This window comes from Mustela nigripes, chromosome 5 (assembly GCF_022355385.1).
Source record: "Mustela nigripes isolate SB6536 chromosome 5, MUSNIG.SB6536, whole genome shotgun sequence".
NCBI classification, from domain to species: Eukaryota; Metazoa; Chordata; class Mammalia; order Carnivora; family Mustelidae; genus Mustela; species Mustela nigripes.
The window spans coordinates 133,402,969-133,428,163 of NC_081561.1; the positions used below are offsets into that span (position 1 = coordinate 133,402,969).

The window sequence follows — 25,195 nt, forward strand, 5'->3', positions numbered from 1 at the left end:
CTCCTCTCTTTGTGGAGTGGCACTCCTGATCACAGTAGGCGACAACATGTGCCAAGTGTTGCCAGCCAGGAGAGCTCACCCCAGCCTTGGTGTCCAGGGCTTTTACTGGGCTCCATTCATGTAGACATGCAGCACCCACATGACTGACTTCAGCTATTCCGAATCTAGCCCCTCAAAGCAAAGATAGTCGTTTGTCATCAGTCACACTGTTAGTATAAACCGTCTGGTCATGCTGGTACGACCCAGCCTGAGGCCGCAGGTACACAAACAAACTTGAATCTGGTAGAATAGAACAGGCCCTTTTTAGAAATTTTGCAGGGTTTGAGTGGTGAGCCTACCATTTCCTGCATAGGGTGGTTAGCATGGTAGGGCCTTGAGGATGGTATTAGTGTTTCCTAGAGTCATTATCAGAGGCTAACCCTATAGGACCAGATCCTGGAGGAGAACGATATCAGGATGTACCCCAAATATATATAGATTTAGCTAAATTCATAAATGAGTGACACTGAGTAGATTACAAATGAGAGGTTAAGTGTTTTGCAGTATGTAGCCTGAGAATCTGTAATTGATGTCATGGCTGGCCCCATGGAGGTTTGCAGATACTGGGCTAGAGGAGCAGGGGACCTGACCTACAAGGACATGTGGTGTTGACTGAAATCAGGAAAGAGGTGGAAAGGAAGAAAGGGAGCCTCTTTAAGCTGACCCTGCCGCAGAGGAATTGGTTCGTTCTAGTCTGGAGGCGGAGAAGTCCTATGATCTGCGCTCTGCAGGCTGGAGGCCAGGAAAGGTGTCGGTGTAACACCAATCCAAGGGCAGAAGAAGACTGATGGCCCAGCTCTGGCCAGCGGGCTGGCAGGCAGAGAGTGTGGAGAGAGTGAGTGCCCATGAATAAGAATGAATTCCCCCTCTTTCTTTTGTTCTGTTCAGACCCTCAGTGGGCTGAATAAGGCTCACCCACATCAAAGAGAACAGTCCCCTTTACTCTTATTTAGTCTGCTGATTCAAATGCTAACCTCTTACGGAAACCACTTCCTGGAGACACATCTAGAAGTAAAGTTTAGCAGATATCTGGTTGCCCATAGCCCATCAAGTTGACATATAAAATTAGCTATCACACCTGGTAAGAAAGAAAAAGAGAGTTGGTTATAGAATTACAGGTAGTTTTATCTACAAATTCTAGGAGTTACCTTACTAGCTGAAAGTTAATGTGTATTGCCTTTTAGGGGAAGTAGAAAAAGTACTTCAGTCAAACATCAGATTTTTTGAAGTTACATTTAGGTTCAAAGTGGGTTTTTTTTTTTTTCATCTTTTAAATTTTGTCAAGACTGGTGTTTCTGTATGTAGGATAATTTTCTTTTTTTTTTCTTTTAAAGATTTTATTTATTTGATGGAGACACAGCGAAAGAGGGAACACAAGCAGGGGGAGTGGGAGTGGGAGTGGGAGAAGCAGGCTTTCCGCTGAGCAGGGAGCCTGATAAGGGCCTTGATCCCAGGACCCTGGAATCATGACTCCAGCTGAAGGCAGATGCCCAACCACCGAGCCACCCAGGCGCCCCTGTAGGATGTTTTTCTGACTATAAACCCATGTGTGTCATTATGGTATATCAGAAAACTTTATCTCTCTATATAATTATTGGTTGATGAAGAAATAGTATTAGATTGAAGACTTCTTTTCTTTTTCAGATGTGTTGAGTTACTTGGAATACGTAGCCTGAAAGTTATAAATGTGCTGTTGAGAAGGAAGGAGGAGAAAACTCTTGGCTGCAGATACTTTATATTTGTGAAAATTATTTGATATTTTTAGGCTCCCGATGACTCTGCAAGGTCCTGAACACACGATGCATTGTACCTATTTTAAAAATAACATTCTGCGTGTGATAGTTTAGTGAGCGCTTCCGCCTGGTTTGATGGCACACTTCGTCTCCATTGGACTAACCTTGGTTTCGCTGAGAAGAGGGTGACTGCTAGTACTTACTGAGCACCTGATAAGTCCTAGACACCCTTTTAGTGTTTTAGGTGTATCAGCAAATTGAAGAGCACAGATACCCTATCAGGAAGGTATTATTTTATCCAGTATACTTAGGGGAAAACAGGCACCTAGCTAAGGCTGTGGTGGCACCGGGATTCAGACCTTGGAAGTCTGGCTCCAGCCTGTGGCCACAGCCACTAATCATGTTCTGAGGTGAACAGTGATGACTAGCATTTTTGGGGAAGTCTTAACCAGAAGGTGTTAAGTGCTGTGTAAGTGTTATCTCATTTAATATCCCAGCTGTTATATGAGATGAATACTATTTTCATCTTCATTGGAAATGAGGGACTGGGTTTCGATAGTTGGCTTGTCTAAAGTCACAGGTAACAAAAGCCACTCTGATCCCCCTGTGAGCTCTCTCAGCCACGTCACTGGTCTGCCCTTGTTGATCTATGGCAGGAAGAAAAATTGTGCTTTAGTTTTCATGATTATTTATGGTTTTGTTTAACTGTTGTTTGAAATTATATGAAGTTATATTTAGCCACCAGCTTCATTCTCTTTATCTTCTTTTCTATGCTTTCTATTTTTAGCCAGTAATAATAGAAAAGTGTTTTCATGGTTAAGGCTATTGCTGAGAAAGCCATAGCTGGATTTGTAGAACCTTCCAGAGAATTTGTGGTTACTTACTGTTTAGAAGAATTGTGAGGAAAAAAAAAAAATTGTTAATTTTCTTTTGGGGCCAGCTATAGTCAGTTAAATAAATTACATTAGACTAAGGGAGAATTCCTAATAATTTTTATTGTCAGAGTAATACAAGTTCAAGAGTTTAAAATGAACCAACTCAGGGGCTTGTGAATGGCTCAGTCGATTGAGTGGCTGACCCTTGATTTTGGCTCAGGTTGTGATCTTATGGTCATGGGATTGACCGGCGTGGGGCTCCGCTCCTGATGGGGAGTCTGCTTGGGATTCTCTCCCTCTGTTCCTCTCCCTGCTCATGTTCCCACGAATGTGCACCCTCTCTCAAATAAATAAATCCTTAAAAAAAAAAAACCCTCAGAAAAATCATTTTCTTAGATTTTTATCTTATAATTATTAATAGCAGAGCATAATTTTCCTTGTTTACTTTTTATCACTATGCCTACCAGGGTTCCTGGATTTAATAGTTTCTCAATACGTAGCTGAATTAATTAATTAATATTTACAAGAAATTCTTACCCCTGACATGGATGGGAAGTGGATCTTCCAGTTCTGGAAAACAATGCATTGGAAAACTTAATGTGCATAAATTACTACTTTTTTAGGGACACCTGTGTGGCTCACTGGGTTAAGCGTCTACCCTGAGCTCAAGTTGTGATCCTAGAACCCTGGGATGGAGTCCCATAGCAGGCTCCTTGCTCAACAGGAATCCTGTTTCTCCCTCTGCCTGCAGCTCCCCCTGCTTGTGTGCTCTCTCTCTCTCTCTGACAAATAAATTTTAAAAATCTTTTTAAAAATTACTACTTTTTAAAAGCTTTGGAATACCAAAAAGAAATACACTTAATTATATCGAACATTATATTATCAGAAAATAGTATCAGAATAAAAAAATTTCTTAACCATTTTATTTATTTATGTATTATTTTAAAATATTTTATTTATTTGACAGAGAGAGAGAGAGAGAGAGCGCGCATAAGCCAGGGAGAGGAGCAAAGGGAGAGGGAAAGCAGGCTCTCTGCTGAGCAAGGAGCCAGATGCAGGATGTGGGACTCAATCCCAAGACTCCAGGATCATGACCTGAGCTGAAGGCAGATGGTTAACCAACTGAGCCACCCAGGCACCTCCCAGAATTTTTTTTTTTTAAGGTATTTTCCTTATTCACTTGAGAGAGAGCAAGGGAGAGAGAGAGAGAGAGAGAACACAGAGGGAGAGGGAGAAGCAGAGTCCCTGCTGTGCAGGGAGCCCAATGTGGGGCTTGATCGCAAGACCCTGAGATCATGACCTGAGCCGAAGGCAGACATTTAACTGACTGAGCCACGCAGGTGCCCCTTGAATTAAAAAATTTGAAAATACTTGACATATTGTATTCTAACATCATCATTAAGAAGATCAATTAAAATTGTAATAAAGAGGTACCAATTAGAAGGTGTTCAATTGTTAGACTGCTAGGTAAACTAGTATTTACTTAGAGCTTAGAAAGTATAACCAACCATTTTATTTTTCTCATTTAGACTTTTTATAGGTAAAATTAGCTGCTTCATTGATCTCCTCAGTGACTTTGTAGCTTCTCCTCACCTCTACCCTGCTTTCTCTTTGCCTCCATGAAAGTACAGATTTTACTTCCTTCTTATTTTCTGTAAGACAGTCACACTCTCAAAAAGTGGATCTTATTTTTTTTTTTTTTTTAGGTAATACCTTTTCTTTCTTTCTTTCTTTATTTAAAGTATCGTCTATTCCCAACATGGGGCTTGAACTCACGATCTCAAGATCAAGAGTTGCATGCACTACTGACTAAGCGAGACAGGCTCCCCCAAAGCTGGATCTTAATGGTTCTTAGTTTTGTAGTAATGCACACCAGGCAGAGCTCTACCACGAAATGATGCCTTCAGTTTGATAGCCACTAAATTACTTACTCAAGTAGTCCTCTGGTGAATGGGAGATGGAGCCTTCATTTTAAACATAATTTAGGTTAACCATTCTTCTCACAGAAGGAAGTTATATAGGGTTCATTGTTGGTCTAGAAAGAAGTGAGCTTCAGATTACATTGTCAGAAAAAGTGTTATTTTCACAAAAAAACTTTCCCAGGAACAATATAGAAATGGTCTTGAACTGCACAGAGCTGCACTTAACTTACAAACCTAACTTAAACTTTCTCCAATGTTGAGTGTGAAGGTGGTGAGTACCATTATTATACACAGTGTGGTTTTGCTGTGTGGGTTCAAGGTTGTAATTACTCCCTCAGTAGTGTGTGTAAATTCTTAGGGGTTCCATATGCTATAATTTCATATTGTGGATTTTGTTTTGGAAATGACTTTTTGGGGAGATATATTTCATTTCACCCTAAATAAGGAAAACAATAAACCCTCAGTGAAAGGAACTTTTCATTTTGATTAAGAGCCCATGGTTTTTAAAATATTCTTTTTTGGCTGAGTCTACAGGCTTTTCACATCAGGGAATATAATTTTAGCAAATGATTGTGTAGTACCAAAGCCATATGTTTTCTTAGGATTTGATGTATGTAAGAATAATGTTAGATTTATTTCACTACAGAAATTTACCAAGGACATAAAAGGTTTTGATATTGAGGTAAAATTATTTTTCAAAAAAATGGATCCTAGGGGCACCTGGGTGGCTCAGTGGGTTAAGCTGCTGCCTTCGGCTCAGGTCATGATCTCGGAGTCCTGGGATCGAGTCCCGCATCGGGCTCTCTGCTCAGCAGAGAGCCTGCTTCCCTCTCTCTCTCTCTGGCTGCCTCTCCGTCTACTTGTGATTTCTCTCTGTCAAATTAATAAAATAAAATCTTTAAAAAAAAAATGGATCCTAATTATACATTTAATAAAATTGAAATAGAAAAGTAAGGAGAACTTTAAAAATATGTACCTTCTCTTCATTAAAATATGTGGAAACAGTGAAGTAGTATGTGTGAGGCCACAGCACGCTGGTTCTCAGATACTTGGAAATAGATTTCTCTGAGAGTTAAATCCTAAAATAGATTAAAGAAGGAAATGTGCAACTCTGTGAAGGTATATGTTAGTCCTCTCAGGGCGTCAGAGTTTGCCTGAAATCTGACTGGAGGCCTGAAAATGAGGGAACTTGGTTTTCAGTGGCGTTGTAGTTGCTAGCTTTTATAGCACCTATACATTTTCCAGGGAGTAGGATCCAAGGTCAGGGGCATTCTGTTGTCTGGTTTGCAGGACTGTTTTAGCCCCTCATGGATACGGGCACATCCAGTTCTAGTGTGGGAAGTCTTTAGCTGTCCTAATCAGGTAGCTGGCTACTGGGCCTCTCCATTGGCTTGGGCAAACAGGAACATGTACTCTCGAGCTAAAATCGGCGGGGGTGGTGGCAGGAGCTGTGGGGTATGTACATTTTGCTCTCTCTTAAATATCATTACAATTCAATTTAAAAATTTTTGTTTTTAATGATATCCCAAGGGCATCTGTGACAGATGCTACAGTGCAGCCTCCTTTCAAGCAAGTCATGGCGGTGCTCTTGACTGGTTGAGTTGCCCCAAGCCCAGGGCCCCTCACCCGTCAATTATCAAATAATTTCACTACCCGTGTGGTTTTCTGATGAAGCCAGAAAATATTTCCCAATCTGCTTGATAGTTGTATTTCTCATCAATGAAGGCACTGACATTGTGGTTCTATGTATGTTCGGGGAGGAGGGTTTTAGTTTTATTAATATCGGATAGCGTGTCCAGGGTGATCAGCTGAGATACTGATGACATGGCCTGAGTCAACTGTTTACCTTATCAGCTCAGGCGGGGCCAGCAGATGTCTCCCAAGTACTCATGTAGCGTTTCAGTCATATAAATTTATCGCTAGGAAATACTCTCCTGCCAGAGATTTTATTTTCCAGTCCCTGTTGTATCACTGGGCCTTTTTGAAAGAACATAGCAAGAAGCAGTCACCTTTTATACCCCACGAATTATGGGCCTTGGGAGGCAATCAAATTCAGATACCATTTATTTAATCATTATTCTTTTCTTGGAGGGCAAAACTCCTGACAAATACTTGAAAAATCTCAAGGGTTTTATGCTTTCTTTTCCAGTGAGTGTTGAGCTTACTAATGAATGATGTCTTAAAAAGTCAGGAGCATCGTGTTTGAGTTTCAGATGAGTTTCTAAAAAGTGACATTGACCTTGCCCAGTACTTAATATCTGTGATTCCCCTTCTTTTCCTTATAATATTCAGTTTCGTTCAAAAAAATATTTTATGGATAGGTTAATATAATCTTGCATGTCTGAAACTTCTTCCCTTTTATTAAAAATACTTATAGAGCTCTTCACGTCAGGGTCTATGCTAAGTACATCACTATGCTATGTGAAGTTGGGATTGGTTTATGGATGAGAGAATGGAGACTTTGAAAGCAGGAGTCAGTTGATCGAACCTAGCAGACAGCAAAGCAGGGGTTTATTCTTCTGTCCATGCCCAGTGTTAATCATAATGCTGTGCTCCTGGGACTTGACACATGCTGTAACTGCATTTTTAATCCATCTTAATTTGGAACATGTTTTATTTTCTACAGGGTAAGGTCACTCTTCAATCCTTATGCTTTCTGTATTTTCTAAAGCCAGGGAAATTGAAAGAACTTTTGTGCTACCATGTGTTTCATTTATAAACAGTCCCAGACCATTTGGAAACCTACTTCATTTTGAAACTTGATGTTTCTAATAGTTTTCAGTTCTTTTCCTTCTGAACGTATTCTTTCTGTGCTTTCTTTGTGTAAGGATGGCAAAAATGGGAACTTTAATGTCACTGAGTATTATTAAAAATTTGGTTAAAGAAAAGAATGTTGGCTTAGGATTTAAGAGATGGGTTCTAGTTCTTCCTCTAAGATACTGTTAGAGTATCAGTAGACACTAACTCTTAGTACTGTTTGTCACATCAAGTTATCGTAAAGTAAAAGATCAAATATTTGAAAAGGGTTTCACCAAAATTTCTGTGTGTCAGCAATCATAATAGCTACAGTGGATTGTTGGAACCAGGATTAAAGCAAAATAACTTTAGGCTTATTGTTGCTTTGTGAGGACCTACTTAAAATAATTAGAATTCAGGCATCTTGTTAAATACTTTTTGTAATATTTGGCTTGGTGTCCAACTTGGTGCCCAATATTTGGCATATTGTCCAACTTGGACTGCTGCAGAGATGGGCTGGGCATTCTGGCAGGGGGTTGATCAAATTGCTGTCTCAATTATCTGGTAGTGACAGGGTAATTCGTAAATGACTATATTGTACTCATTGATTAGGTGAAAATTTAGGAATGTTTTGCTTTCAGAGCTGTGTAGAGTGAGACAGAAGAATGAGAAGAAAACCAGATAACAAAAACTACTGTGTTATAGTGGAAGAGAAGAGAAAAGGCTTTTAGGGGAAATGAGGCTCCATCTGGGTCATTCAGAAACATCCTGAGAATTGAATTATGGGTAAACTGAAATATTAGTGGCAGGTACCACACGGGCAGTCGCCCATGATGTTGCCATGTTGAAAATGCCATGCTCTTGAGCTGGACTGAGTGCACCCTAAAGATTTAAGGGAGCCAGCAGTGCTCCGCTGTGTCTGCAACACACGATCTAGGGGGAGAATGGCTTGAGAGATCACCCACAGACATCTGAAAGTACAGACTTGTTCCATGTGTGAGTGTGAGTGTGTGTGTGTGTGTGTGTGTGGCGGGGCAGTGGGAGAGTCAGAGTTGGCCCTTCTGGTAAACTTAGTGGCCATTATTTCACTTAGCATTTCAGCATCTCCCAAACTTTCATCATTCAGCTACTACTCTCAACAATTTTTGCCCTATTTATTTTTTTGACTTTTAAATGTAAATGTGTTTTAAACAGAAACTATATATTTTAGATTGATGTTGAAATCTCCAGTTAGATGTACCAGTGATGGTTTTCCCATTGAAATCAGTTGGTGTAAAACCTGTCCCTCCGTGGCCCACCTGAAATGATCGTGAGAATCTCTCCTTTCATGTCATTTCAGCTCTTCTCTCTGCAGAGTGGTACGCAGAATGCTGAGGGTCGAAGGGGAAATCCAAAGCCTGGAAATGTGGGGGCTTTTCAAGGTGATTTACTGGACAGATTTAAGATGGCAGATGTCTCCCTTTAGGTTATCAGCTTAAAATAAGTTGAGCTAAACCTGAAGTTTAATTTCTTTCTTTTCTTTTCTTTCTTTGAAATTTGCTTTTAGGCTACAGAAGTTTCTCAGCCTTGTGAATATTTACCTCTATATAAGTTTTCTAGCAGAAATTTTTTCTGAAAAATTCCAAACTTGCTTTGGCTTCAAATAAGGGGGAATAAGTTTTCTCCTTGCTCATTTTAGTGACGATATCTACTCTGCCAGCGCCTAAGTCCAAGGGTTAATTCAGTTCACCCAGAATCTATGAGGTGGCTTTTCCTTGTGAAGCACAGTACTAAGTCCTGTGATGCAAAGAGGAAGCTACGCCCCCACCTTCTGTGAGGCACAGCATATAAAAAGCCCAAACAGGGGTGCCTGGGTGGCTCAGTGGGTTAGTAAGCCTCTGCCTTCAGCTCAGGTCATGATCTCAGGGTCCTGGGATCGATCCCCGCATCGGGCTCACTGCTCAGCAGGGATCCCGCTTCTTCCTCTCTCCGCCTGCCTCTCTCTGCCTACTTATGATCTCTGTCTATCAAATAAATAGATAATCTTTAAAAAAAAAAAAAGCCCAACCAGTTCCATGTGATACAGGTGTGATACAGGTACGTGCTAGATCCAAAGAAATGAACTCTTTGGATAGATCAACAAAGGCCTTAATCTCAGAAGACAGTGGAGGGAGGGTGAGTTGAGCGCAGTATAAAAGGAAAGCAACACACTCTGTGACATGATGAACGTTACAACCCTTTCTTCTCAGGCTGTCTGTGTGCCTGATTGTTCTGTGGAATTTCTGTGGGATCTGCATTGGCCCATGTGGTATCCCAACAAGAATTTAGGTTTTGAGTGTGCAGTAAGTAGCTCACAGCCTTGCTGCCCTGACGCCCTCACGTGAATCTGAAGCAATAAGGAGGGAAGTTTCACTAACAGTTGGCATACGGAGGGGGTGTGATTCCCAAACCAACATGGTAATGAGATTCTGGGCTTCAGGAGCAATTTTTCTTGTTTAAATATACTCGGGCATGAACTACGCCATGGGAAGTAATGTGGCTCACCTCCCCACAAACACCTAGAACGTGAGCTACACATTGAAAAACCAGTAATAGAGATCTTCTGTACTCTTCATGTAGGTGTCAGTTAAAGGAGAAACTTCCAATTAATCCTCACTTAGGGCGCCTAAAAAACCTCCACAATGTTAATTGCATTGATAACTGCATCCAATTTTAGGCTTTGAGGCATTTAATATAGGCAGGCTTTTTTCTTCTTCTTTTTTTTAAATTGTTCATATGAGTGTTCAATGAAAAGAGCAAAAAATAAACCTCAGGGTGGAGGGTGGGGGTATTGGGACCCAGCATTACTTTCGACCCAGCCATGTCTCTGTGTTGCCAGAGACCACACCCCCCTCAGACATAACCACAGAGGACTATTTCTTTTGGCCGGGTCTCTGACCTTGAAGGGTCTAGCCAGCCGCCTGGAAGCTTTGGGTGCTAGACATAATACAAGTACAGTCCAAGAATTATTTCTATTTTTTAAATTTTATTTAGCATGGTTATATCAATTTTTTTATTAATATGTTTGACTCTTGAAATACATCTAAAATGCTTTACAAAATTGCAACCCTTGAATTTCATATATATATAATATTCATACATATTCATATTATATATATATAATAGTCTAAAACACATTCAGAAATACAAAGAATACTAGAATTAATGGCAACATCCATAAGTAATGCCATATTGCCTTTCTCTGGGAAATACAGTAAGTTGAGAATAGGGATCGATCTCTAGTGTATGTTAAATCTTTGGTTTTCTTCCTTGTGAATGTGACGAGGCAGCTTTTCCTTAGAAAAATAGTTTGTGTTCAGCTGGGGAGGCTGATTTTTCTCCATCAGTTTCTCTCTTTAATAATTGAAAACTACTGTTCATTATTTACATAAAACTGTCTTTTTCTGGTCTGCTTCCTATAACCTTTCCCCTCTGAAGAATTTTAAGAATTCCCTTACTTTCCTCTGGGGGATTTTATGCCTGCTTTATCCCAGATGTGGGACATAGACTAGGCTGAGGTTTTTTGGTTTTTTGTTTTCTTTTTTTCTTTCTTTCTTCTTCTTTTTTTTTTCTTTTAAATATCCTTGTATTTGAAAGATGTTCTTTTAACCTGTGCCACTGGAAAAAGGATTTTTAAGAAAGTTAATCAGTTAAGAAAATACGAGCTTGGTTTCAACATCTGACTTACCGAGTAACACCAAAGTCCCATGCGCAAAATGAAAAAGTAGACAGCGGTTTCACATAATAAGGGGAGAATGCACACGTGTTATTTCAGCCTTTTGATTCTGGGATTTTATTTTCTGAATGCAGCCCTGTCTGTTTCTAGTCCCGGCAGCCCCTTGTCTGCAGAGCCTTTCCATACATGCCTGCTGATGTCAGCCCAGGGAACGCATGGGTTTGGCTGTCTGTCACCCTGCTTTTGTCTTTTCTGTCCCCACCTTCTGCTGACACAAAGAGGATATAGACTTACTCATAATATTTTGTCTGCTTGCACTCTTACAGTTGCATTCATCCTAATCCCTGCTTCAGAGTGTAGAATGTTAGGAAGCCTGAAGAAGCCAGAGTGATGGAGCCTATAATTAAGACAGGATCTTCTCTTTCTTTCCTGATGTCCATTCAGATTCCCAGACAAGATTTCGCCACCAGCTTTTGGTTATTGTGGTTTTCATGTTAATGTCTTAAAAAATACCTTAAGTTGTAAACTTTTTTGAGTTACAAAATATGAGAAAAATGCCAAGGAAAGTTGGTCTTCCCTTCCCTTGTGGTTTCCCCGAGTCCAGAGTTCTGTTTTCCTCAATGAATACATGCCTGAAGTATCATGTTCACTCAATTAATTCATCAGTAAAACTCTTAGATTTCTTATTTGAGTGTAGCTTTGTTTTTTTTTTTTTTTAAAGAATTTATTTATGAGAGAGAGAGAGAGAGAGAACCTGAGTGAAGGGTGGGGAGAGAGGCAGAGAGAGAGGGAAAGGGAAAAGCAGACTGCCCGCTAAGCGGGGAACCCCCTGTGCGGCTCAGTCCCAGGGCCCTGGGACCATGACCTGAGCTGAAGGCAAACACTTAACCGACTGAGCTCCCCACGCACCTCTGTTTGAGTATAGGTGACACACAATGTTATATTAGTTTCAGGTGCACAACTTAAGACATTTGGCAAGTTTGTACATTATGCTATGTTCACCCCAAGTATAGCTACTGTCTGTCACTATACAATGCTATTACAATATCATTGACCGTATTCCTTATGGTGTATCTTTTATTCCTGTGACTAAATTATTATGTTTTAGGAAGTCTCTTCCTAGTTCAAATTTTTGTTGTTTTTTTTTTAAAAAAAATCTAAGTTGATAAGCTTTAGTTTGTAATATTTAGACCTTCTCCCAGTAAGCAAGGTTGTCTTTCCTACTTTGTCCTGTTCCCCTGTTGATGTCCCCTTTTCTTTTTCCTCCTGTTAGGATCTTTCGAAGATGGTTTGGCTGCCTGGGAGATTTGGAGATCTGATGCCACGATGAGGACTCACACACGGGGGGCTCCCAGTGTGTTTTTCATATATTTGTTTTGCTTTGTGTCGGCTTACATCACCGACGAGAACCCAGAAGTCATGATTCCCTTCACCAATGCCAACTACGACAGCCACCCCATGCTGTACTTCTCCAGGGCGGAGGTGGCAGAGCTCCAGCTTCAGGCAGCCAGCTCCCATGAACACATCGCTGCCCGGCTCACTGAGGCTGTGCACACCATGCTGTCCAGCCCCTTGGAATATCTTCCTCCCTGGGACCCCAAGGACTATAGTGCTCGCTGGAATGAAATTTACGGCAACAACCTGGGCGCCTTGGCAATGTTTTGCGTGCTGTATCCTGAGAACATCGAAGCCCGAGACATGGCCAAAGACTACATGGAGAGGATGGCAGCTCAGCCTAGTTGGTAGATTTTTGTCTTTTTCTTCTTACTGTATTAACTCTGCAATTTAAAGAAGGAATCTATACACAATGAAACCTTAGAGGCCAGATTTTCCCATACATGTGTGAGTGAATGGGTGGGGTTCCTTGTTATTTGTGGTTTTAGTGGCCTATGAATGGCCCATAGTTTCAAAAGACCCAGTCATGTCCTTGTTTAAAGTTCGCAGGAAAATATTTAGATACAACCCAGCCAAAGAAAACATAATTTGCTGTGTTGAGTAAATACTATTATCTCGATGGTTGAGAATTCTTTCCTCCATGTTTAACAAGCATGTGTTACAGTCCTCTGGCGTTAGGCTCTTATTGCCCCCCAAGTGGTTAAAACCCTCTGCCAGCAAGAGATTTTTAGCTAATTAAGATTTATTTAAATTTTATGACAGTTAGGAGCTAAAAAGAATTGTGATAGGATTAATTGGCGATTTATAAACAAGATCTTATCCAGTAACTACCAAATTGCCCAAACCTGTAGGAAAACCTGTTGTATAATTATGTGAGGGATTCTAACTACATAGTAATTTATCTTCAGATGTTCTAAGATCTGGAAACAAACTTGCTGCCCCTTTTTGATTAGCTTAAATTTATTTTATTTGTTCATAATGGATATGTCTGCCTACTTCCAGAAAAATATGGGGTGGTGGGTTGATTAGGGATTCTGTGGGTATTCTTAACCAAATTGTGTTTTAATACATATTTATGGTACAATTGCACCAAAAAATTACAAACTCTATGAAATACCGTTTTACAATTACAGAAGCTTCGTCCTTATAGGGCTATAGGGAGCTCAATTTTAAATGTTTAGAAAAATCAGTGAATGCATTTAATGCTGTGATGTGTGACATCACACATCTCATAGGAGTGAAGAATGGTCTTTTGCAACCTTTCTGAATTCTGTCAATGTGATAACAAAATTTAATCTTTCCTAAATTTCTGCCAAAATGATAAAAATGCTATTTGCTTATAGAGTTTGAAGGATTTTCTGAAATTTCTTAGTGAAGAAGATTATGGAAGAGTTGCCATTAAATCCATAGCAGAGCTGAATTTTTTTTTAAGATTTTATTTATTTATTTGACAGAGACACAGTGAGAAAGGGAACACAAGGAGGGGGAGTGGGAGAGGAGGAAGCAGGCTTCCCGCTGAGATGGGAGCCTGATGTGGGGCTTGATCCCAGGACACTGGGATCATGACCTGAGCTGAAGGAAGATGCTTAAAGACTGAGCCACCCAGGTGCCCCTGCAAAGCTGAATTTTTAAGACTTTTTTTACTTACTGTGGGGTGCCTGGGTGGCTCAGATGGTTAAGCATCTGCTTGGGCTCAGGTCATGATTTCCAGGTCCTGGGAATCCCAGCTCAGCGGGAGCCTGCTTCTCCTGCTACCTCTGCCTCTCCCCTTACTTGTGCTCTCTCTCTCCCTCTCTCAAATGAATGAATAAAATCTTAAAAAAAATTTTCTGTAGATATGTATAAACATTTTGAAGTTTATAATATTTTTAAGTTGAAAAGAACATTTTTATTTGATTTGTTTCAAAACTGAGCCATGTATGCAATAGTTTCTGATTTTGATTCTAATTAATTGATTTTACTCTATTCTTGACATCAAGAAAGAAAATAAAAGATGTATGAGAATTTATTTGATATTTGAATTAGAAGATTATATTATCAAATGTTATAATTACTTGACATTGGTTCTAATTGGTTAAAAATGGCAACCATAACATACTTTAGGGAAAAGACCTCCATTGCCTGTAGAGCTACTTTTTTTTTTAAAGTCCATTTTTAGATAGACAAGTTAAATAAGATACTGATAAAAATGTTCCAGAGAAAAGTTACAGTAAAAAGCCATCAATTTCACTTCATAACAGAGTAGATAACTGGGAAGTACCATTGTTTCATGGAGATTTTTTAAAAACACAAATACAGTAACATTAAGAGAATTATACAAAACCAGTGCAAATGTTATAATCTAAAGCATTCAGGAGTATAAATACCACCTTGGATGCGTGCTATCATTAGGGAGGATTAGACTTCTAGGATAAAAAAAGGGAAAATTAAATAACTTCGAACAAGACTGGTCATTTCCATATTGTTTCTACAAGTTGAGATTTATCAGTTATTGGAGGTCTGTATAAATTTGCCAGAAGACTAGTACTTTATTCATGACAGTATTGATAAAAATAGGTATAACTCTATCTTATCTGGTCACTAAAAAGCCAGTCTGTGATTTAATAGAGCTGAACAGCGGACTTCTTTCTCTTGAAGCTGAATGTCAGAAATGGAAAATTTACCTTTACATCTGATTTCTAGTGCCAGAAGTGATCTTAGCAGAAAAAGTGGAGCTACTGGAACATTTTGTCTTGGCAAGTACTGTTACTAGATTATACTTCTAGATGATTTTATGGAAATTTTAACTCTGGGTTTTTTTTTTTTTTTTTTAGATTTTATTTATTTGAGAGAGCATGAGTGGTGGGGAGGGGCAGACGGAGAGGGAGAAGCAGGTTCCCACTGAGCAGGGAGCCTGACACGGGACTCGATTCCAGGACCCTGGGATCATAACTGGAGCCAAAGGCAGATGCTTAACCACTGAGCCACCCAGGTGCCCTGGAAATTTTAACTTCTTAGAAGCTACCACACCCAGCCCCTAGATTCTTATATTTTCATTTAGATTTATAGTTGAAGTAATTACTTTTTGTCAACTTAAATGTTTTTTCTAATTCAGCTTTGTGTTTAAATCAACTAACTCATATGTTTCCACAATGCACAGAGAAGTATATTGTGGATGTTGTCACTGTCTTAGGATATAGTTCACCTATACTGGTTTCAGTGGGAAAAAAAAAAGAACTAGCCCTTATTTACCAAAGAGATCAATAATTAATATCATACATTTGTTTTTTAGAAAGCTTCCTGCAATGGCTTTATCAAACTGAATACATTTGCCATTTTCCTTGAAGGGCATTTCTACCCTTTTTAAAACCAATGGCTAAATTGTGTTCACTCACTTAGTCAATCAGCTAACTTTTATTGAGCATCTACTGTGTGTCATGAACTAGGCTGGGTACCAGGGATTCACAGATGCAGTAATGGCCAAGAAATTGGATACGTCACCCCTAGAGTGAGGCGTGCAAGCCTTGGGTATTTGAAACCTAAGCCAGGGCTGTGCACTCTTCTCAGAAATGAGTTGTGAGATTCACTTAATGAGCGGTGTTATCGGTTTCATTCATGACAATAAGCGAAGGTCTGTATTGTGCGCACTCTGGTGCAGTAGAGAAGTGCTAACTCCAGAGTCTTTTTTTTTTTTTTTTTTCACTTATTTGACAGAGGGGGAGAGATCACAAGTAGGCAGAGCAGCAGGCAGATAGAGGGGGAAGCAGGCTCCCTGCTGAGCAGAGAGCCCGATTTGGGGCTCATCCCAGGACCCTGAGATCATGACCTAAGCCAAAGGCAGAGGCTTAACCCACTGAGCCACCCAGGCGCCCTAACTCCAGAGTCTTACTACGGCCTGGATTGGACTCCCAGGTCCCCACTCCTCAGCTGTGGTACTTCAGACAAGTGTTCTTCATTGGGCTGTGCCTTTAGCATCCTGATCCGTAAAGTGGCCCCAGCAGCAGTATCTCCCTCACAGCCTTGTTAGGAGGATTAAACAAGGTAACGGAAAGGACTTGGTGCAGTCCCTGTCACCCAGAAAGCTTTCGGTAAGTAAGAATAATGACATTAATGATAAGTAGTATTGCTGTTATTTACTCAGTACTTAGACCCTGTTTGACTTATCATTTAGTATATGTGGGCTCAAAGGAAATAGTATTGGGGATTTATTTGGAGATTATATTCATCTTTGTTCCAATGCCTCTCTAAACTAGAACATCTGTTTAACTCACAAAATTTCCCTTTTGGCTTTGTTCCATGAAAATGCTCAGAGATGCTCCCGAGGGCCCTTTTTTAATGCATATAAGAATCTGATGGGAAGGCCAGTGAGTAAGCCTTAGTGGAATGTACCAGTGATATGTCTTTTGTCTGGTATTAAAAAGAAGTACATCTGAGATACGCGTGCATACACATTTGTTAATATGGTTCATTTCATTTGAGTATTTTGTAAGTGAAGAGCTAAAAGGTAACATCTATATAGTGACTTATTTAAGGCTCTTGGGTCATTGTGAAAGAAAGATTAAAGAAAAATGTTGTCTGATCCACTGATTCTGCTTTTTATGTCCATTTTATGTGACACGTACCACAAAGTAGAAAGCGGAATCTGGAAGAGTGGTCGTGAGGATGGTAGTGATTGAAAACAGCAGCATGTGAAACTTCTTTCTTCTCTTGGAGTTACACTCGCATGTATCTCCCTGTCCACCCCCCCCCCCATAATCGGGCACCACGGAAAGACGCGTCCTGTCTGTGTGCTGGGTCTGCCTTTGCAGAGATGCCCCGACCTTGCTCACACACTCTGTTGTTCTTCTGACTTCTGCTAAGGCTCATATGTTCTTCGTAACAGGAAAATTAACAGTAATTTAAGCCTGTTCTTAGCCTACATCTAAAAATCAGATTTAAAAAGATGTCATTTTAACTTAGATATAAAGTGGCAAATCATTTTCAGCACCACCAAAAATGTCTCTAACCTTTGAATGAATAGCCTTTTTTGGGTCTTCTATAGATCTCGTCTTCCAAATGAAAACTAGGATTTGTATTTTATATAAAGGGTTGTATTTTATATAACTGAGTATTTTATTATGCTGGCTCTGTATTTTATATAAAGGCTTGATGAGACCTAAATATGCAGCCACTTGAAGAAAACTTATGAGCTGAGCCCCTAAGTCTAGAGCTGGTAACAATAGAAAATGCATTTTAATTCACTTCAAGTGAATTCACTTTTCATATTCTGTTGCCTAGTCATTAGAGCAAGGTCTGCATATGTCAGTTAGCATATGGGGATATTCTCACGTGTAAATGGTTGATTTCTGCCTTCAAAACTTACATTAGTTAAAAAAGAACACAGATTCCAAATAAATATTCTCCATTAGCTCCCCCCCCCCCAAAAGCTTAAGCCTTAAGGTAGAAAAATAATAAAAGCAGTTCTTAGTACAGATTTAAAAGAGATATCTAAAAAGTTCAATTTTTGGAGTTTTGGGAGTCAGCACATATTACTCTACTTTCTTAAAAATTTTATATATATATATATATATATGTATATATATATATATATTTTTTTTTTTATTTACTTATTTCTACTATAGGTTTCCCCCAGAAGATGAAGGAAACAAAATACAAGATTCAAATTAAAAGGAGTTGACAAAGAAAAGGGAAGAAAAATGTTAGAGACATCAGCTGAATTAGGAATGAGACAGTTGCTAAAATGTTGCATCTCACAGACCATGAGTGGTCCAAAGTGGGCTCTGGTTTTTTTAGCTGTACAAAGAGTAGGCTCAGGAAGTTTTGAAGTGTAGAGTGTCCATGGAGCAAAAACAGATCAGTTACTCTATAGAACTACTACTCAGTATCAGACAGAATTATCTCCTGGGTTTTTTGTGAAGAACCTTCACAACGGTCTCATGAACATCTCTACAATGCATATGTGATGGGTTGCATGAGACTTTTTTTTTTTTAATTAAGATTTTATTTATTTGAGAGAGCATGCGTGCATACAACCAGGGGCAGGGGATAGTGGGCAGAGGCAGAGTAAGAAGCAGGTTCCCAGCTGAATAAGGAGCCTGATGTGGAGCTCTGTCCGAGGACCCTGGAATCATGACCTGAGCGGAAGGCAGATGCTTAACTGAGCCCCCCAGGCGCCCAGTGAGGCTATTTTGTGCCAGATCAGACTCAAGGCAGGGTTGTGGCTTTAGCTTGCACATGTACCCTCTTCCTCTTAGCACGGTACATAGATTTCTGACCAGTGAATGAATGAATCAATGAATACTATAGCATCCCTGGATGAAGCATCTCCAAAATGAAGTTCATTGAAATCCAGGTATGGGAGTAGACGGGATGGATCTGTGGTTTAGCCCAGGCCACTTTGTCCCCTCGTCTAGCTTATTAATCTTCCAGGAGAATCTTGCGTACGTATCAGGCAGCCTCCCTGTACATCATGCATCTCACTCAAGCTCATGATAGATGCCATTACAGTCCTTAGGAAGTTCTTGCAGTGATCTGGGATTAAAAACGAGCCAAAGCAGCAAAAAAAAAATCACACAAATGATTATTGGAAAACAGTACAGATCCTGAATCGCTTAAGAAAGGCTCAGTTGGAGGGACACCTGGGTGGCTCAGTTGGTTAAGAAAGGCTCAGTTGGGGGCGCCTGGGTGGCTCAGTGGGTTAAGCCTCTGCCTTCAGCTCAGGTCGTGATCTCCATCCTGGGATCGAGCCCCACATATGTCTCTCTGCTTGACAGGGAGTCTGCTTCCCTCTCTCTTTGCCTGCCTCTCTGCCTACTTGTGCTCTGTCTCTCTCTGTCAAATAAATAAATAAAATCTTTAAAAAAGGGGGGGGGGCTCAGTTGGGGCTATTTCACATACTAATATGAAGAGATGAATGCATTTAAAAGAAATTTAAGATAGGATTGTAACAAAAAGGCCATGTTCAGCTCTCGTTGATAGTGCCTCGTTATCCTGTGTGCATTTCCAGGCAGCAGGCTTTTGTGCAGGCATTGTGAGTCCTGGAGAATGGGCGTCGTGGAGGGTCTTTGGAGGCCGAACAGTGCCCGTGCCTTGAGTCAAGTTTTATTAGCCTCGTATGCAGGTTTTTTAACCCCTGTAAACCACAGTGTCTTCATCTGTAAAATGTGGATGATCCTTCTGGTGCAGTGAGATAATGCATGTAAAGCTCTTTAGTTTTACTAAAAACTCTGTTGTTATTACACGGAAATAGGTATGAACGTGGAGCTTGATTCTCAAGCTTCTTGGTACACAGGACCCCGTTTTACCTGCTCTGTCACTCTGGAGTCCTGTTCTTGAGAAGGATTCACTGTGAATCGCACTTTCCTCCTTTCTTCATAGTAGTTTTGCTTACTGATGGTCAGCAAGTAAATCACAGAGGAAAGAAATTACTTCACCCTCGCATTGGAGCCAGTCAGCTACAGGAAGTCAGCGCTGGTGAGGGAAACAAAGAAAGTTGAACTTTTGGACAGAGAAGTAATTGTACTTTCGCTTGCAGCTGACTGAGTACTGAATCCTAACCGGCCGATTGCAGACTTCTGGAAAGTGACATCTGAGAGTGCATTTGCAAAATAAAGTAAAATAAACTAATAAGGTAAAGCGAAGGAGAGAGAAAAAGAAAAGCCTCTGGCATGTGGAAATGAACCAATCCGTTTCATTCCTGGACATTCCAGAATGAAGTGTGTGCCAGTCTTTCTCTGCAGAGCCCTGCTGGGCTCCAAGTACAGTTCCCTACAGTTGTTTCACAGACTTTTGACGTTTCTGAATTGTTCGTTAAGGCTGGGAATCCAAGGAAGGGGGAGGGTAGCTGGGTTCCCACATGTGGAGCCCCAGCGCCGTGAGTGAAAAGATCAGGTTTTCCTCTCATGACCTTACAGCGGTGAAGACTGGGAGGCTTAGCCCAGAATGCACCTGGAAACCATTGGGTTCCAGGAGACACATCCAGGGGACCTGGGGAAGCAAATGCTGGGCTCTCAGAATACCCAGCCCCCAAGTCCCCCAGCTTTTTCTCATTCCTCTTTACCTTCCTTTTACCCTTCCCCCACCTCTTCTTTTTGCTTCTCTTTTTCCTCTCCTTTTCATTCTGTAATCTGAAAGAAGTCATTCCCTTTTACCCGACTTCAGATCCTTGGAAATAGAAGACTAAAACTGAGGACTATGGGGCTTTTTAGGATGGTTAGGTTTTTTTTTTTTTCTTTTTAAGAGATCCTACATTTATTTTATTTATTTTTTTAAGTAACCTCTACCCTAACGTAGGGCTTGAACTTAGAACCCCAAGACTGAGAGTCTCTTGCTCTACCCAACTGAGCTAGCCAGGCACCCCTGATGAACGTTATGGAAACACATGTTAATAATCTCTTCTTGAAGAGAATTCTCTTCTTGAAGGCTATTTAATAGGCAGGTTATTGCCGCAGAATAAGAAACGAAACTCCTGGGCGAGAATTGAGGTCACGGGACCCAGAGCAGGAGGAAGCTTGTGAAAAGTTGCTAATCGAGAGGCAGCATGGGGTGTGCAGATTAGATGAGCATCTCCTTTAGAGTATGGTAGTTCAATACATGGCAGACAAAGTGCTCTCCATCTATTTCAAATGCACGTGAGGATAAAGTAGTTGTAACAGTGCTTCTTTCTAATAACAAATTTAAGATATTTTATAGCAGCTATAATCCTACACAAGTGAACAGAAATCCAAAGTTAATTTTCTTTGGGAGATCGGTTTGTTGTTTGACTCTGAGAGTCCGTATTGGTGATGAGTGACCCTCTCTCTCCTACCTCTTGACCTGTTAGTGTCATTTTCCTTTTTAAGTGTAACAGGGGCTTTCAGAGCAGCCAGAGAGAGCTGTGCTTAGGGCCGGGGGAATCCTTGTCCCTTTTTTAATAGGGTTCTAAGCCAGAGTCCATCGCCCCATATATACAAAAAGGGCAGCACCAATGTTCCACATAGTCTTGATAATCTGGCATTTAAATGTTTCTAATATGAAAAACTTACAAGCATGAGGTTTGAATTTTGTGCATTTCTTGCCCCTTATCTTGAGAGAAGATATTAATTGGCAAGTGCTGCCTGTGTATCTGTATTCTATTCTAATGATGCTTCTTAGTCATTTTTTTGTTAAGTTGGCTTTATCTGTTAAGTAAAATAACTGTTCATTTCTTTTTTTTTTTTCCCAAAACTTTATTTGTTCATTTGAGAGAAGAGAGAACAAGCACAAGCTAGGAGGAAGGGGAGAGGGAGAAGCAGACTCCCTGCTGAGCAGAGAGCCCCACGTGGGGCTTGACCCCAGAGCCCTGAGATCATGATCTGAGCTGAAGGCAGATGCGTAACCAACTGAGCCACCCAGGGGCCCAATAAGTATTTAGTTCTAATGATGACTTTAGTTCTAATGACTAAAGATGTAGAGTCTTGCTAACATTAGGTTCTTCCTAATGCTGGGCAGATATTTATAACTCCTAGAGTGTAATAATGCCATAAGTACGCCCATGGGGTCTCTTATAAGCCAGGTAGTTCATTTTACATTAGTTATCTTCAGAATGGCTTTTTTATTTCCTCACCTTCTGCTGCCATATCCACTAAGGAGACTTGTTTCAGCCATGCTCAACAGCCTCTCATCCCTCTGCCCTTTTCCTTTCTGGTGTCCATACGCAGTGTTAGGACAGCAGGAGGAGACATTGTTAGGGGCTGCCAGATCATTGTTTATCCTACATAAGCTGGCGGTTTGGAAGCTTTGTGCGTGGGACGGCTTGGAAGGGGAGGAATCAGGAGGAGGGGGAACTAGGTAGAAGCTCTTAATATCTGTTCGGGGAGGAAGTGAAGACCATAATTAAGACAGTGATGGTGGAAAGACAAAGGAGTGACTTAGGACAGAGAATCTGCATGGAGATTGATGGCATTTGAGACACTTTGTCTCACAGTGTCACAGTGTGCTGCCTTTCTTTTTTTTTTTTTTAAGATTTATTTATTTATTTATTTGGCAGAGAGAGAGAGAGATTCTAGAGATCACAAGTAGGCAGAGAGGCAGGCAAAGAGGGAGGGGGAAGCAGGCTCTTTGCTGAGCAGGGAGCCCAATGCGGGGCTCGAGCCCAGGACCCGGAGATCATGACCTGAGCTGAAGACAGAGGCTTAACCCACTGAGCCACCCAGGAGCCCCAGTGTGCTTCTTTTGTTAGAATTCTATAAATATCCTTTTTTTCGGGCAGGGGTAGTTAAAAATTACCTCTTTTCCTCTTAATCTTGAGTTTAGGCACCAGGTTGGGCATGAAGCCTACTAAAATAAGTAATAAAAATTTTAAAAATTGGGGCGCCTGGGTGGCTCAGTAGGTTAGAGCCTCTGCTTTTGGCTTGGATCATGATCTCAGGATCCTGGGATCGAGCCCTGCATCGGGCTCTCTGCTCAGCAGGAAGCCTGCTTCCCTTCTCTCTCTGCCTGCCTTTCTGCCTACTTGTGATCACTGTCAAATAAATAAAAATCTTTAAAAAATTTTTTTAAATTGTCTTTATTTCATATCTGCAAAATCATCCTATAAGTCCAATTCATTTATAACAAATGTGGTTACCAGTGAATTAGGGTTTTTTCTTTAATCGAAGTATAGTTGACATACAATAATAGTTTCAGGTGTATGACATAGTGATTGAACAAGCATATCAGTTAATAAATGCTCACTGTGATGAGTGTAGTCACCATCTGTCACCATACGACGTTATTACAATATTATTGATTCTATTTCCTGGGCTATATTTTCCATCCCTTTGACTTATTTTTTTTTTACTTCTAGTTTATACCTCTTAATCCCCTTCATCTATTTTGTCCATTCCTCCATACCCCCAGCTCTGGCACTTACAGTTCTCTGTATTTAGGAGTCTATTTCTGGGTTTTTGTTTGTTTGTTTGTTTGTTTTTTTTTTTTGGTGTGTATATGCTCATTTGTGTTCGTTTTCCTTAGGTTGCACATATAAGTGAAATCATATGGTACTTGTCTTTTTCTGTCTGACTTATTTCACTTAGCATAATACCCTCTAGGTCCATCTGTGCTGTCAAGAATGGCAAGATTCCATTCTTTTTGATGGTTGAGTAATATTCCACACATCTATATACCACATTTATACATTCATCTGTCAGTGGACACTTGCTTATTTCCAGGTCTTGGCTATTGCAAATAATTATAAAATAAACACGGGGTACATATATCTTTTTTTTTTAAGATTTTATTTATTTATTTGACAGAGAGAGGGATCACGAGTAGGCAGAGAGGCAGGTGTGGGGGAGAGGGAAGCAGGCTCCCCTCTGAGCAGAGAGCCCGATGCGGGGCTCCATCCCAGGACCCTGAGATCATGACCTGAGCCGAAGGCAGAGGCTTAACCCACTGAGCCACCCAGGAGCCCCAACACTCACTATTTCTTGTCTCTTTGTTACTAGCCATTCTGACTGATGAGAGATAGCATACAGTCCTAAAAAGGCAGATTCCTGGGCCCTACACAGACTCAGTGAACCTCCTTGTTTGGAGTGGGCCGAGTAACCTGTCCTTTTTAACAAGTCCCCCCATGTGACTCTGAGACACACTAAAATTTAAAAAGGAAAGGAAAGGGACGTTTTAAAAAAATGGCACTTGGTTTTCGTCTTGGGCTAGCTAACTGGTTGCACGGCGATGCCCAGAAGCGGGAGAGAATGGAGGAGAGAGAGGATGGTGAACTTTTTCCCTGTCTTTTGGTAAAGTGACAGTCTTTCTTCTATCCGATGTATCCATCTCACTTTGTTGATACCAACCGTGTAGACAGATGAATTTCAAAGCCTTGTGTCCCTCTTGTCATCACAAAGGCTCAGAGTTACCGGCGGTAGGTATCTTGCTGTGTATTTATTATTGTACTTACTTGGGCCTCCCGGCCGTATCTGTTCCTCACGGAAGTTCAGTGTCATCCGCTTTCACCTGTTCTGTGGCTTCTGCATTGTTGCTGCTACACTGTTGACCTCAGGCCGTTTTTCTCGTTCCTTGCCACTCTGCCCATGCATCTTGCTCTTGTTGGTGTCATTGCTGAATGTGGGCGAGCTCTTCAGGAAAAAGTATTTTTAGGTGTCAAAAAAATGATCAGCCTGTTCTCATCAGCATCATAAAACATGTCCCTATCCCGAGCTGACAGATGTTTTTTTAAAGTCTTATTTTTCCCAGAATTTTGTAATTTCAGTGTTTTAAGCTTTTCACTGACAGACATTGATGTGCATCTCCCCCGTGGTCCACCTGGACCACACGTGCTGGCATTTTCAACTCTGCCCCTAGTCTCGAGGCAGCCAGTTTACCATATAGCAGTGCGGAGTCCGCTTTCTGTCCTAGGAGTCCCAGCTGTGTCTGTCCCTTTCCCTCCAGCCCTCCTTGGACTTCAGGATCCAGTTTGCCTTTTCCTTCCTCTCTAAGATTTTTTCCAGCCTGTTACCCTTCTCAGTTTCCACAGTTACTATGTCTCATGTGACTTGTCAGTTTATAGTAGTAACTAGGTTATTTACTACTTGGTTTTCAAATCAGGAGTATATAGCTTCAAGACAAAGCCCCCAGAAATGTTTATCTGGAAACATCCTGGCCTCTAACTTCTACCCTTACCTTGTCCGGTGTGATTCAGAGATGCCAAGAGAACCATGCAAACTTCTTATAGGGTGTCTTGGCTGTACTAGAATTCTAGTTCGTTCTAGAATCCTCTTGTTTGTACTAGAATTCTCTTGTTTGTACTAGAATTTGCGTACCAGAGTTCTTGGTCCTACCCCACATCGTCATTTTTCACTTTTGAGTCCTGAAAGCCATATATGG

At 40.7% G+C, this 25,195-nt stretch overlaps 1 protein-coding gene across 5 annotated transcripts in view; it reads left to right on the plus strand.

The window, feature by feature from the left end:
• Positions 1-25,195, plus strand: part of DSE (dermatan sulfate epimerase) — an 85,740-nt gene that overhangs the window by 15,101 nt on the left and 45,444 nt on the right. For 3 of the 5 annotated variants that reach the window (XM_059401247.1, XM_059401245.1, XM_059401244.1), the window contains one exon: positions 12,273-12,741. In XM_059401247.1, coding sequence (XP_059257230.1) covers positions 12,326-12,741 — 416 coding nt within the window. In that variant the 5' untranslated portion in view covers positions 12,273-12,325. Of the gene's footprint in view, positions 1-8,644; positions 8,727-12,272; positions 12,742-25,195 lie in introns of those variants that run through there. The other 2 variants (XM_059401246.1, XM_059401248.1) reach the window with 2 other exon arrangements.